This window comes from Pezoporus wallicus, unplaced genomic scaffold, assembly GCF_028554395.1.
Source record: "Pezoporus wallicus isolate ANWC-B61680 ecotype Strahan unplaced genomic scaffold, APGP_CSIRO_Pwel_v1 contig_4722, whole genome shotgun sequence".
NCBI lineage: Eukaryota > Metazoa > Chordata > Aves > Psittaciformes > Psittacidae > Pezoporus > Pezoporus wallicus.
Genome location: NW_026641840.1, coordinates 3,464,219 through 3,477,306, shown reverse-complemented (window position 1 = coordinate 3,477,306; position 13,088 = coordinate 3,464,219). Strand labels below are relative to the sequence as shown.

General features: G+C 41.1%; 1 protein-coding gene and 1 long non-coding RNA gene across 3 annotated transcripts in view; one reads left to right on the top strand and one right to left on the bottom strand.

Annotated features, from left to right (window-relative positions):
- The window catches only part of LOC130608000 (uncharacterized), a 174,851-nt gene that overhangs the window by 20,577 nt on the left and 141,186 nt on the right, over positions 1 to 13,088 (bottom strand). The window lies entirely within an intron of this gene.
- Positions 349 to 13,088, top strand: part of TBC1D30 (TBC1 domain family member 30) — a 55,708-nt gene continuing 42,968 nt past the window's right edge. For both annotated transcript variants that reach the window (XM_057425560.1, XM_057425559.1), the window contains exons 1-2: positions 349 to 688; positions 2,882 to 3,046. In XM_057425560.1, the coding sequence (XP_057281543.1) occupies positions 430 to 688; positions 2,882 to 3,046 (424 nt within the window). In that variant the 5' untranslated portion in view covers positions 349 to 429. The remainder of the gene's footprint in view (positions 689 to 2,881; positions 3,047 to 13,088) is intronic.

The following is a 13,088-nucleotide window of genomic DNA, read 5'->3' as shown; positions in this document are numbered from 1 at the left end:
CGTTAACAGAACCAGGCCGCCACTCGGGGCTGCCCCGCGCACCGGCGACGGAGCAAGAGCGGGACAGCCGGCAGGACTAGGGTGGCCTTTGCGGCAGCCGCACCGCGTCGAGGCCCGTGCCCGGCGGCGACCGGCGTGCAGACCCACCGCCGTGAGGAGAGGCACCACCGCCCGCCCCGCTCCGCCCCTCAGCAGGTGCAACACCTCCTCCCGCGCCCGCCGCCGGCCGCTACCACACTGCGCCGTACGCAGGGAGGGAGTCGAGCTGAGAGCGGCGCTCTTGCCCGTACGGGAGAGTCCTGTCGGCCGGGGCTCTCCCGCTCTTCCCGCCGCCCGCCCTCCCTCCCGCATCCCGCTGTGGAACGGGCCCAGCCGAACCCGGAACTCGGCGCTGCCGGCGGTGGCGCCGCGCTGTGGGGGTTGCGGAAGATGGAGGCGGGTGAGTCCGGCCCGGGCGGCAGGGCGGGCAGCAGCGCTGACAGCCTGGCCGAGGAGGAAGAGGAGGATGAGGACGAGGAAGGTGCTGGCAGCGGTCGGTCCAGCCGCACCTCGTCGCTGGTGAGCGGACTGCTCACCGAGCTGTACAGCGCCGCCGAGGCGGCCGCACCCTCTTCGGGCAGCGTCCGCTCCAGCGTCCTGCAGGAGCTGCAGCAGCGGCCGAGCCAGGTCAAGTACCTGCGGCTGAAAGGTACAGCCTGCCCCCGCTCTGCCCGGGCTGGCAGCTGCCTCTCTTACCCCGCTTCCTTCCTCTGCCTGCAAGCGAGTCCTGGGTATAGTCCTCTCTTTCCTGCCTCCGTGTCTATGCACACGTGTGTCTGTCTGTATGTATCCTCCTTTACTTGTTATAGTAGCCTTTATGTATGGCAATGTCTCCTAGTGCACAGTTAGCTGGTATCTCCTTCAAACCAAGACTTCGTGTGCTGTGCCCTCCCTCCTTCATTTTAGCCGCCACAGGAGCAAAAATGGAGTCACTCCAAGAATGGAGTTTCTGTGTCATTGTATGTCGTTTGTGCTTCTGTAAGTTCAGTGCTGTTACTCACAGTAATGAGTCAATGGCCAGTTTCCTTTTCCCTTTTCTTTTCCTTCCACACATCCTCTGTCATAAGAGGTAGTTGCTTTTTCAAGTCCTTTATTTCTTGTAGACCTAAACTAAACCTGGCAATTGTAAAACATTTATACGTTTACAATACCTGTAAATGTTATTTATAGGTGTGGCTTCCAGGAAAGAAAAATAAGTGTAATAAAACCATGTAGATGCAATAGTCAGCTGACTAAAATCTAAATGAAAAGAATTCATCAAAGAATTCTTATGAAAGCAAAGTAGTCACAACACCACACGTTTGTGAAAGAATGATCTTGCAATCCCAAGTCGATCTGATGAGGAGAGCTGCACAAAGGCCTCTTTTCTCCTGGTGTTAAATCTTTCTTGGTTTTGATTAGGGGGAAAGAAAAAGGCAAGAGGTGAATAAAGACTTGTACAACAACTTTCTGCTTCCGTGTTTGGCTTCTCAGTGGAGGTGATACGCCATCTGATATTGCAGGATGTAGCTCGAGTTGTTCATCGTGTCCTGTGACAATCTGGGACGCCACAGGAAATTTGCTTGTTCAGGGATCATATTTTGTAATTTGCCACAGTTAATTGTTTTTACAGGGACAGCTCAATACCAGGAGAGCGGAAGAACAAAATTCAGCTCACTATTTCCTACAAGTCAGTTGGAATAAAACTTGATATTTTTTTCCCTCTCAAAATCTATGGATGTGGTTTTAAATCACCTTTGCCCAGTGTGATTGGGAGTTCTATCTGAGCAGCAGGTGCTGAAACAGGGTAGTGCCTATGAAGTACAGGACTGTTTTGCCTTGCAGTCATGCCTTGTTCTTCGCTATTCCATGATTGATTGAGCCTGATTTGTCCTTTTCTTTAAGCTTTCCAGATTTATTAAAGGGGTTTTGCTGTACAAGCGGAACTGTTTACTATCCCACTAATAGTATTTTTTCTGGGTGCATAAATATTTTTCTTATTGGATGAGATTACCAAAGTATGGATTTTTTTATTGATTATTCTTCCAGCATCAGGAGGGGCATGGTTGGATTGAAAGTGATAGGATTTGAATGCTTAGCCACAGGGAGCAGACAGCTGTTCAGATGCACCCAGCTATTACATAGAAGAGCTGAAGAGATCTGAATGTGATAGGCAAGACCCAAGCTTTTCCTGGTGGGGGGTCCCTTTGAAGACAGAGCTGAGGACTTAAAAAAAATAATGGACTTAAGACATTTCCCCAGCAACTCTGTTTTGTCCTGGACCTGCAGCTCACGACATGGGGACAGCAGGAATATTAGAAGTGAGCCCAGACATGTCTGTGAACTAAGGGAGTGTGGTGGCAGAGTGACTGACTGGGGAAATAGTTGAGGCCGTAACTGACACCACTTGGTTTGCATTTTAGTGGAGTTTCCCACTTGGAGTTCATCCTGCAGTTACATTTCTAGCTTTTCGGGCACCTTCTTGAGCGCCTTCCCTTGTCCGTTACTATTTGCTTGTTCCCCATGTATATTTTCCCCAGGCACCTTCTGGAAGGTACTGTATTTAAAGCTTACCCCCTGGTGGCACTGCTGTAGGTATATTATGGCTACATCTGTCACAGTGTTTCTAATTTATAACAGTATAATTATTAAGATTCATACACTGTGCTGCCAGTTAAGGTGCTGTAGTTTAAAATTAAAGACTTTGGCTCAGATCTGTAAAATATGTTTAGTTTGGAATTATTGTAGTCTGTAGCAAGTTTGTGTAAGTAAATGTCCATGGAACAAGTCCCTTTGCATGCCAACTACAGGAAAGTTAATGTTTTGGCCTGTAACTGAAGTTATTTTCTCTGCTTATTGGCAGATGTTGACGAATTAACAACTATAAAACGAGAACTGAACTACAGAATTTCTGTTCAGTCGGCAAGGCTGCTTTGTCTTCTGAAGCAGAAAGACAGGCTTGTACATCAAGTCCAGAAGAACTGTGATATCGTCACGGCTTGTTTACAGGCAGTTTCGCAGAAGCGATGTAAGTACTTTCTCTGTATGTGTATACTAGTGTAAGTAATTTATTTCATTAACCTGGGCAGTATTTCAGTTAAGCCCTTGCACTTGATTTAAAGTTGAGAGGCCAGGCTATGCAATTCCTTAGATACAGCCGGCTTCCAGTGATGTCAGTGACACCTGGGAACAGGCAAACTTCAACTAGCTCAACTAGGGGTGCTGCTGTGGCCTCAGCTTGTGTATTGGTGTGGCACCCTTACTGTAGGTTGTCTGCCAGGCTTTTTTCATCTTTAATTCACAGAAAGCCCAAGCTGAATTTTTTGGTGTGCATGTTGTGTTTGACTGTGTGCTTTCATATGGTTATAAGGGAGGTGCTAGGAGGGAATTCTTACTGGAAACTGTACAGAGCATATGCAATTGTCTTCCTAGAGCATTGTTAGTAGTGTGTAACTCCTTTTAATTGAGTTGATTCAAGATAACAAGTATTAGTAAAATCTTCTCCTTTCAAACCTCTTTATCAGCACCTGTGTTTTGGGAGTTTCAGAGGGGGTGCATAGGAAAGAAGAGAAATGTTACTCATTAATTGTTTAACCTTTTCTTTCAGTACAGTGAAACCTTTTTATTTGACTTGGCAAAGTGCTTTTGTTAGTTCTGCCAAAGTGAAACTGCATGTAATGTTGTATGTAAAAATAAATAGAACTTATACCTTTAGAAAGGACATGAAAGTAACCTAATGTTCCCTGTCTTGTTCTTTCATTAACATGCAGCGTGACAGGTACAGAAATATTCAGGTACTGTAAATAAAGCATGGTCTTTTCACAAAAATGATTGTAGGAGTTTTGAGGTGCATGTAAATATATAATAAAAGAATCTCACTGTAGTGGCATGTGCTAATGTAGTTTAGTGAAGGGTTTGTCTATTACTGTGAAACTTAATTTTAAAGCCTTTAAAAGTGTTCCTTTGTTTTAGTTAAACTTGTCATGAAAGTTCTTGCCTGCCGTGCACTGTGTAGACATATTTCTTCTTCTCACTTACATTTTTTTTCCTTCTCAACATCAGCTTGAGTCCTCAGTGCCATTAACACTTAAGCCTACATTGTAGTCCTCTTTTAAACGAGTCTACTTGAACTTTGCTTGCGTTTAAGTATTTAGAGGATTTGAGTAGAAATTCTGGATTTCTGAGCATCCTAACCTCGTTTGTTAGGTAAAAAACTATTGACTGAAAGGGATATAGGATTTCATCCTAAATATGAATGTGTTTCCACAAATTTCAGGTACTGTTTTACACACACGTTAATGGGGCATTTTGTTTAAAATGTGCTAATAACAACTGAGATAATTGAAGTTTTAAAGAAATGCAATTTATTGCTTAATAGCCATGCATGTGCATGCAGGTTTTTGAAGACCATGTGTAGGTATGTATTATAGAATCATAGAGTAGTTAGGGTTACAAAGGACTTTAAGATCATGTAGTTCGAACCCCCCTGCCGTGGGCAGTGACACCACACATATATTACGTTTCTTTAAGTGACGTATTTTTATTATTAATACAGCATATTTACCCGGTGTTAATTTTAATCTTACATTAATCTGGATTTTCAGAAATATATCCACTATATCAAAAACTTGGTTATTTCTTGCAGTTTCTACAGAGGGTGCTAGAAATGGGTGCACAGGAGAAGGTGATTGCTTAGGGTAGCTTGAGAAGTAGAGCTGCTGAGTATGTAGTGAAATCCTAAAGTCTCAGCGAAACTGTTATGCTAATAGTGGAAAGATGTGTTTTCTCCTCTGTTAACAATAAAAAAGAACAGGCAATATGATGGAACATTAAAAAATGCACCCTCCCCCTTTGCCCAAAAATGTACGAGAGTGTTTCTGCTCACTAAAGCCCTTGGAAATTAGAATTTCTGTAGGCTATCCTCTCATTTTTAAGTATTCAAAACATTAATATTAATTTATAGTTTTCTCATTGTTCCAGGTTTTTCTGATGAAAGCATATACTTGCAATATAATGTTAATGCCCATAAAGCTTTATTACATGCTTTCATGTACAGCATTAACATTATGATATCCTTTTAACTAAGTATAGAAAAATTGTTAAAATATTTTTCTTTTTGAAGTATGTTTTGTTTTTTTTTTTAGTGGTAAATTAAAATTTCATGGAGTTACATTATCATTCTAATGTTTCAAAATACAAGTGATTCTTCACCTGATATTATATATATATATATATATATATATAGTTCTGTGGTATGTTTATACTCTTGTCACATGGGGAGTTCATTTTCCTTGCATGTAGTGAAATCTCTATGTAGGGGTAGCATTCTAGTTTTAAATTAACCTTCAGTTTGCATTCAGATGTTTGGATGCTATTTTTAAGCAATCTCTGTAGACCAATTGCAAGCAAATACTGTTTCAGGAAAAGATAGAAATTGTCTTGATGTTTAACTCTGGCTTTGTCAGATTCTTTTTGAATACTGCGTGACATATTCACTGTTAGTGGTAACTTCAGTTAGTTAGGAAAGTACAGGGCTCATAAATTCCCTTACTTTCTGGTAAAGTGTGTATTATGCTGCTTTAGTCTGCTTCTAAAGGGGGAAAAGCAGGTACTGTTTAAAAAACTATGCTTAAAACTGTTTTCTGTATCTGAAAGTTCAGTTTCTGCAGGTTTTGCAGACCACAGAGGGAGCCATCCACTAATCAGTATTTAGCCTGTGCTGGTTCTTGGTCTCTGCTCAGTGCACAGAGGAGTGGCCCCCAGGCAGTTTTGGAAGCCCATGGCTGGCTTGTATGTCAGGGCTGCTGATGTCCACCACAGCCCCTGCAGCATCTGAACTCTTGAATGGGTAGAGTAAATGTGGAGGAGCAAACAGTTGCAAAGAATAACTGAATCACTTTTTTTCTCATTAGGCTGTTAACCCTTATCCCTAGGAGGTGATGTATATTTTGCATACAAATAGGTATTGCCATAGAAAACAAAATTCACTGCAGGGTGAAATGCATTTTGGTCAGAAGCATGAATGGCTGTGGCTCTGCTGCGGGAGGATAAATTGTTCTGCTGGGTACATGCTAAAAGCAGTATACTGTGCTGTACATTGTAAGGTGATCGACCAGTTTCACTTTAGTAACACTTTTAAATATAAAGTACTCCAGTGAAGAAAAGCGGTAAGAGAGAAATCACAGTGTTGGCCTGATGGCAAATATGGTTTCTAGGCACACATTTCTCTTACCCTTTTGATTTTGACTTATTTATAGTAACAAGATGCAGACTTGTTCTGTAGCATTGTGAGCTATTTCAAATCTATCCTAGAAAAGAGAGTGCTTTATGTGCTTAATTATATCGTTTCAGAAGAGCAGAATTCAGTAAAAAGTAAGGTCTTGCAGCTATCATCTAAAGAATATGCAAAAGGCATCTCATTCTTTTCTCTCTTCCTGTATTTTATATGGTGACAGCTTGCTTATGTTGCTAAAAATATTTTGACTGTTCAAATTGAAAACTAGAAGTTCCTTGAATCATGAGTTTTGATTGCCCGTCATTTTAATAATAAATTAAAAAAGGCATGTATTATCTATAAACTATTTCTAAGTAAAATAATCCAGCTCAATTGTAACTCAGTCTGGCTAGAGGCAAACAGGAGTGCTTAGATCTGATTCAGTATAAAATAAGATAAAGTTATATTAACAGAAAGTTTGTAATATTCTCTTGTATTCTTAGTGGAAAAATAATTTTAGTAGAAAATGGCACGGAGATCATTAATTTGGTGCTATGTAGCTGTGGTGCTATGTACCTGTAATGGTACATAGCAATGTACATGGTCATGGGTCTTGTGCTGTGTTCAGAGACACTCTCAGTATTCTCTTTCAGAAGAATAGAGAAACTACGATTCTTGCTTAGAAACTACAATTAAATGCAAGTATTATTTTGCTATTTCAGCATTGCGTCCTGCATAGAATTCTCAAAGATGATAATAAACGTTAGCTTTCTAGTTTTCCTTTCTTCTCCTGGTTCATTTAATGCAGGGCCAGTAGAGGGAGACAGACTTGTATTTCATGCAGAGAGAGAGGTGTATCTGATTTCATAGGCGGATGGCTATCATATCACTTCCTTAAACGTGAAAGGAAGTGCTTTACAAATGTGGTCAGGCAATAATTGGATGAAAAGATTTCAGGCTGTCAAGTGTTGCTTGCAAAGGAAGTATTAGGTACCATGTGTGAGGTAGTTAAAAAATGGTGATGAATGGCTTCTTTTTAACTAAGATCCTTAATTCCTACATGGTCGTGGAGGTTGTTTAGAAGCTTTTGACAGTGAGCTGAAGCTAAGCATTTTAGCTGCAGTCCAACTGGAGACATTCAGAGTTTTATGTATATTCTTATTAGCAGTACCTGTGATCTGAGTGAATCTTAACTGGATAGAGAGCCAGCACAAGCTGGCATCATTTGGGCATAGTTTAGTACTCTCTCTGTTCCTCGGGGATGGACAGAATTTCCTGGTAGATCGAGCAATGAAGCATACTCAACTTCTGAGAACATGTTTCTGTCCCTGTGGCATCAACTCTTCTCTCAGGATGTGGAACTCACTCGAAGGAAACTGGGAAAACTTTGCCTAGTGTTTTAATTGTGTGAGTTGGTTAGGAGAGGACTGGGCAAGATGACCATCATCAGGTGTCTCTGGATAAGTGCAACTTAGATATGAAAAATACTTGCATGTCTAGATTAAGCTTCTGTTTTGTCTCTCTTAGCTCCATCCCTCTGAAGTTTGTATCCTGTCCCATCTTCCATTTCTTCCCTTTTTTGAACCCTTTATTAAATTTAATTACTTGATCCCAGTGTGTAAATACTGGATTTCTCAGCCCTGTTTCATTTTCCCCTCACTACATCTTGTCTACCATGCCAAGTCTACCCCTGTCTCAGGCAGACTACGTCTCTGAATTTTCTTCACATTGTTCTTGGTCTCTTTCATGTGTTGTTCCCTGTTTTTTTCCTGCCTGCATTAAGTATCTACTCGCCTGTTTTTCTCCATCCTCCTTCTTCCCTCAACACTTGTTATAAAACCAAGGCAGACATTCACAAATTTTAGTTTATAAGGTGAAAGTTTGATTAAGTGTGTAAGAACAGTTTTAATACAATATACTATGGACCGTTAACACAGCTAATACTGTTTGAACTTGATTTCATAAGGTTCTTGGAGGAAAGGAAAACTTTTCATGAGAATAATCAACCATTGGAGTAATCTCCTTGGGGAAGTGGTGAACACTATTCAGGTTCAGCTGGACTGGGTGCTGAACCATCTTGTGTAGACCGTTCTTTTGCTAGGAAAGGCTGAACCAGATAGTCCTTGAATTTCCTTCCAACCTGGTAATATGTGGTTGTCAGTCTGGGTCAGATGCCTTGTAACATGGGACAAACACTTGTAATAATTCATGCAGGTCAAATTATGTATGTGGCTTACGTGTCTCAGTAACTTCCCAGTAGTTTGATCTACTCTTGGAGTTGTATAAATGTGGAACATCTCAATCTGGAACATCTTTAATCTGGAACATCTCAATTACTCTGGCTTACTTTTTCTTTATTTATGAACAATTGAGTTACTTTAATCTGGAACATCTCGATTGCTCTGGCTTACTTTATTTATGAACAACTGAGTTACCCTGCGACTCCGCTCCTGTGGCAATTCTGCTACTTCACCCCATCTCCGTCGGTTTAAATTAGGGGCCAAATTTTACATTTGTATTTGCTTTTCATGTTCCTCACTTTAACATCTGAAATATGTTTCAGAGGAGGATGTCAGTATTGAAAATAAAAGGTATTAATATCTGCAATTTCCAATATTGCATTTGCAACTGAGAGAGGCTATCACGTACTTGCTCTTTTCATCTCCAACTCTAATTTAGATTTCCAAGTGGATGTGAAACGGGTCATTCATTTAGAAAACCATGTCTCATTTTCAAGGTGTTAGTCTAATACATTTTAAATTTAACTGAGGAGCTTTGATGTTTAAAGCCAGATCAATCTGTTTCAGTAACTTTTTATAGCGATAACTATTAAATTGATCTACCAAAAGTACATTCCTCCTTTGATGTGGTTAAAATCGGAGGTTTACTTATCTGATTTTGTGTGAGTCATCCTCAAATGACTCAATTGGCTGCATATTTCAGTTCAGTAGCTTTCCTTTTGCCTCATCTGTATTTGTGTGCTTGGTTACATTACTAGTTTCTACCCTCTGTGGGTGCTAATGAATTTGATCCTTTAAATTGATGCTGTGGCTTTTTGAAATGCATACTTAAGAAATGTTGCTTGTGGCTACTATTTGTTTTTCCTAACTGATTTTTTGTAATGTAGTCCTACCTGATCTTTTGTCCTTGAAGCCTTTTTGTGGGGAAGGGGAAATGGCATGAAATTGAACCATGAGCTTGAACATGTGGTGGTCAGCTTGTTTGTTTAAACTGATGCCAAAGGTAGACTGAGTTTTATTTACAGTCAATTGCCTACTTGTGTAAATAAATACAATATTGATACTGATTTTTTTTTTTTTTTTAGTTATGCTGCAGAGTGTGAAGGCTTTCTCTGTTATTTATGACTCAAGATGTAGAGATGGGCTGAGGACTAGTGAGCAAAGATTTTGTAATCCACTCTGTGTCCGGTGGTGGTTTGCAAGGATTGAAGTAATGGGAGAGTTAGAAAAGGAGAGAACCTGTGTTTAGGAATGCCAGACTTGGCTCAGTGAGTATGGTAGTGGTGTGCTTGGTCCATAAGCTGCATCGGGCCATATAGCAGCAGTTCTGATCAGGATGGTGAAGTTCACCTGCCAGTCCCTTGGATATGGGCTCTGCTGAAGGAAAGTGACTGAGATGCAAGTGTGATCTTAACTGACTTGTTCATTGTTAACCAGCATTGTTAATAAATTGTGTGAAGCTTAAAAATATTACTGGAGAACCCTTCAAAAGAGCCATCTATAGTGGTGGATATATAATGAAATGCAGTTTGATTATCCTAGTTCATTCAGCTTCAGCCAGCCAAGATTCTGGGAAATCTGAAAGCTTATTCCATTGCAAACAGGAGCCATTCTGAGCCTGGGCAGAGAAGGATTACTTTCCTTTTAACACTAGGTTTGGAGGAGAAACAGTTATGTGAACAGCATAATTTGTTGCTGTGCACCAGGCTGTGAAGAAATTCTTCAATTAGTAGATGTGTGTCATGTTTAGTATTTCTTAATGTTAATTAAATTGTGTATTCTGGAGATCTGTCAGTGAGTCTGGGAAAAAGAAAAGTGAATGTTAGGAAACGTAATACCAGCTGTGTGGAACAGAGAACAAGAAGCTGATGCTTTGCAAGGGCAATGATTCTTGTTTTTTAACACCATTTGAAGTTTACTATCATAGTATTTTATGCAGTTTTGGAAATTACCCACATGAAAAATACCATTTCTGCATTAAAGGCTGACAACTAATCACTAACTGAATAATCCTGGGGAGTTTTTAGGTAGTGCATTGCATGCTTACTTGATGAGAATATGATCTTGGAAGTAGTCTTTGAGTGGCACAGCCAGGATGCTGAGACTTGGGGAAGCAGTGTGAGGGGAAGTAGTTTAACAGAGCAGGAAGTCAATAAAATTCTGGTACAGGGCTGTGCTGCTCCATTGTCTCTTATGGGATATTCCTTTAAAGAGCCATCAACTAAGTTCCCAGATTCAAAGTGTAATTGCGCTGCTAATGGGGTGTGCATGGATTTTGAGGGAATGATTTTTGACATCTTTGATCACTTGATGAGCAGTAGTATTGTTAAACCCTATGAGAGACCACCCCCTCATTGTCTTCAGCCAGCTCTTCAGGATGACCTGTGCTAGCCCCAGAAAGCTGGCTGGTGTGTGAGTCTATGGAAGCCCTTGGCTGGCTAGCTCAAAATCTTCAGCTGATGCCATCTTCTCTTGCTGATATTCTCTACTATAAGCACAAAGCTGTAATATAAATTCGAAATTGGCAAACTGTCCAATCATTTCCTTACGAACTTAGCAATTTGTGTGATTGTGCAGATTTGGTGTCCCTCAGGGCTACTTTGGGGCTAATTTCAGTTTCTTGACTCCCAAGATCAAGTAAAATTTCTTTCCTGTTTTGGTGTTAAAAAAAAAAAGAAAAAAAGTGCTAAGATTTTTTCTTTTTTTTTCCCCTAGAAAGAAAGGGGCTGGATTTGCTGTCCGATTTGGTCATATCTCCACTGAAAAGTTCCTGTGGTCTGTGCCACTGCAGAATATCAAATTCAAAGGATGGCAAGAGCTAGTGCTTAATGCTGAGCAGATCCTGGAATCCTCACTTTGAGGGAAATTCTGCTTTAAAGGGTACAGCCACTAAAATATCTTGTTCCAGCGTGAAATGCAACACCCACTCACTAGGAAGTCAGTTGCTTATGAAGCAGAAATTCTAAAAGCTTGCATTTTAAACTAAAATGCTTTGTTCAGATTGTGACACCTCACCCTCTTTCATTTCATATTACATAACGAGCCATTTTCAAGTAAGATGTTAAAACGTTTAATCCCAAAAAGAGGCAAAATTATGCTTTTGGTGTTTGGAAATATGTTTTCATCAAAGATAAGATTCTGCTGTGAAGAACTTTGCTTTCCACAAGCTGGTATTTTATGGCAGAGCTTTCCGTTAAAGTGGTTCCAACTAACTTCGTGACTGAGATCTTCCTGGTGACATGCAACCAGCCATCCTGCAGCTTGCTTCCTGGCTGCTCAATGCTGAGATGGCCAGGCTGATTTAGGGAGCTGAGGAGCCAACATACGTTCCTAAGCCATATTTAAGCTGTATATTTTTCCTTCTGCATCATTAGGAATTATATGAATCTTTACTTTTCAGTGTCACATACCTCATACTTTGCTTCTTGTCTCTAACTCTTACCACTGAAGTGTCTTACCTCTATCAAAAATACCTCCTTACCCCTTCTGAACAAATGCCAGCTCATATTCCATCATTGGCTAAAACTTGTGCAATTCCCCAGAATGGCTAAAACTTGCACAATTCCCAAAAATGGCTTTTATCGAGGGCTCCTTCAGCTGTGTTCTTCAGGATTTAACTAAGCAAGCAGTCTTGGCAACTGCTTTGACTAGGATTCAGAGGTAGGATTGCTTGCTTTTGTTACAAACCCTAGGAGTCTGTTCAGGATCTAGGTACTTAAACAGTTTCAAGCAACACTGGGCAGTGCTCAGTATCAGCAGGGGGTATAAGAATATACCTGACTGAAACCTTTTTAAAGTATCATTGCACTGCTACTTTTAATAGGACACTGGCTGCATTCAGAGTTGGAGTCACTGCTGCCGGTAAATTCCTGGGGACAGTGTAGAGCCTGCTGACTTAAAGAGACAATTCCTTTTTGAGGGAATTGCTACGTCCTGGCTTGCTGCTGCTGCTGCTCATCGTCCAGTTCAGTGAGCTGCTGTCTCTGGAGGGGTGGGATTTTCCTGGGAAAGGGAGATGCTGGGGATTCGGGGCCAGATAGAAGCTGACCTCAGATACTTCTCTCTGAGAGGAGAGGGCTGCCTGTAAAGCCTCAAAGCCCCAAATGTGCCTCATGAAGAAGCAAGTGGCTGCTGATTATAGTGACATATCAGTTGGGGGATACCAGGCTTTCACCAAAAGGACTGTGGTGAGACCTGGAAGACCGTGGTCAATCAGCCATGGTGTCCCCCTTCTGTGTAAGCTGTGCACCCTGTGAAATCCATAACCATCCCCCTGCAGCCTGCCTTCTCCCTCACTTTGGACATTTGTCCTGGGAAGTGGCAGACATTTGGGGTGAAGGTGCAGTGAGGCTAAATTGACCTGTCTCAAATGTGTCATGTAGGCATGTTCTGGAGTTGGTGTCAGCTGCTGAGGCGAAAGGGGCATGCTGTAATGGTCTCCTGAGGTGATGAGAGTATCAGCCGCTGCTTATCTAACTACAGCTAGTTTTCTTTCTTCCCCATCCTCCAAAATAAATAATTCTACCATTTTTTATTATTATTAGTGTAGACACTTGATGGGATAGTAACAGCTGAATATGGTAACAATATAAAACATTATTCTTGCAGAATAAATA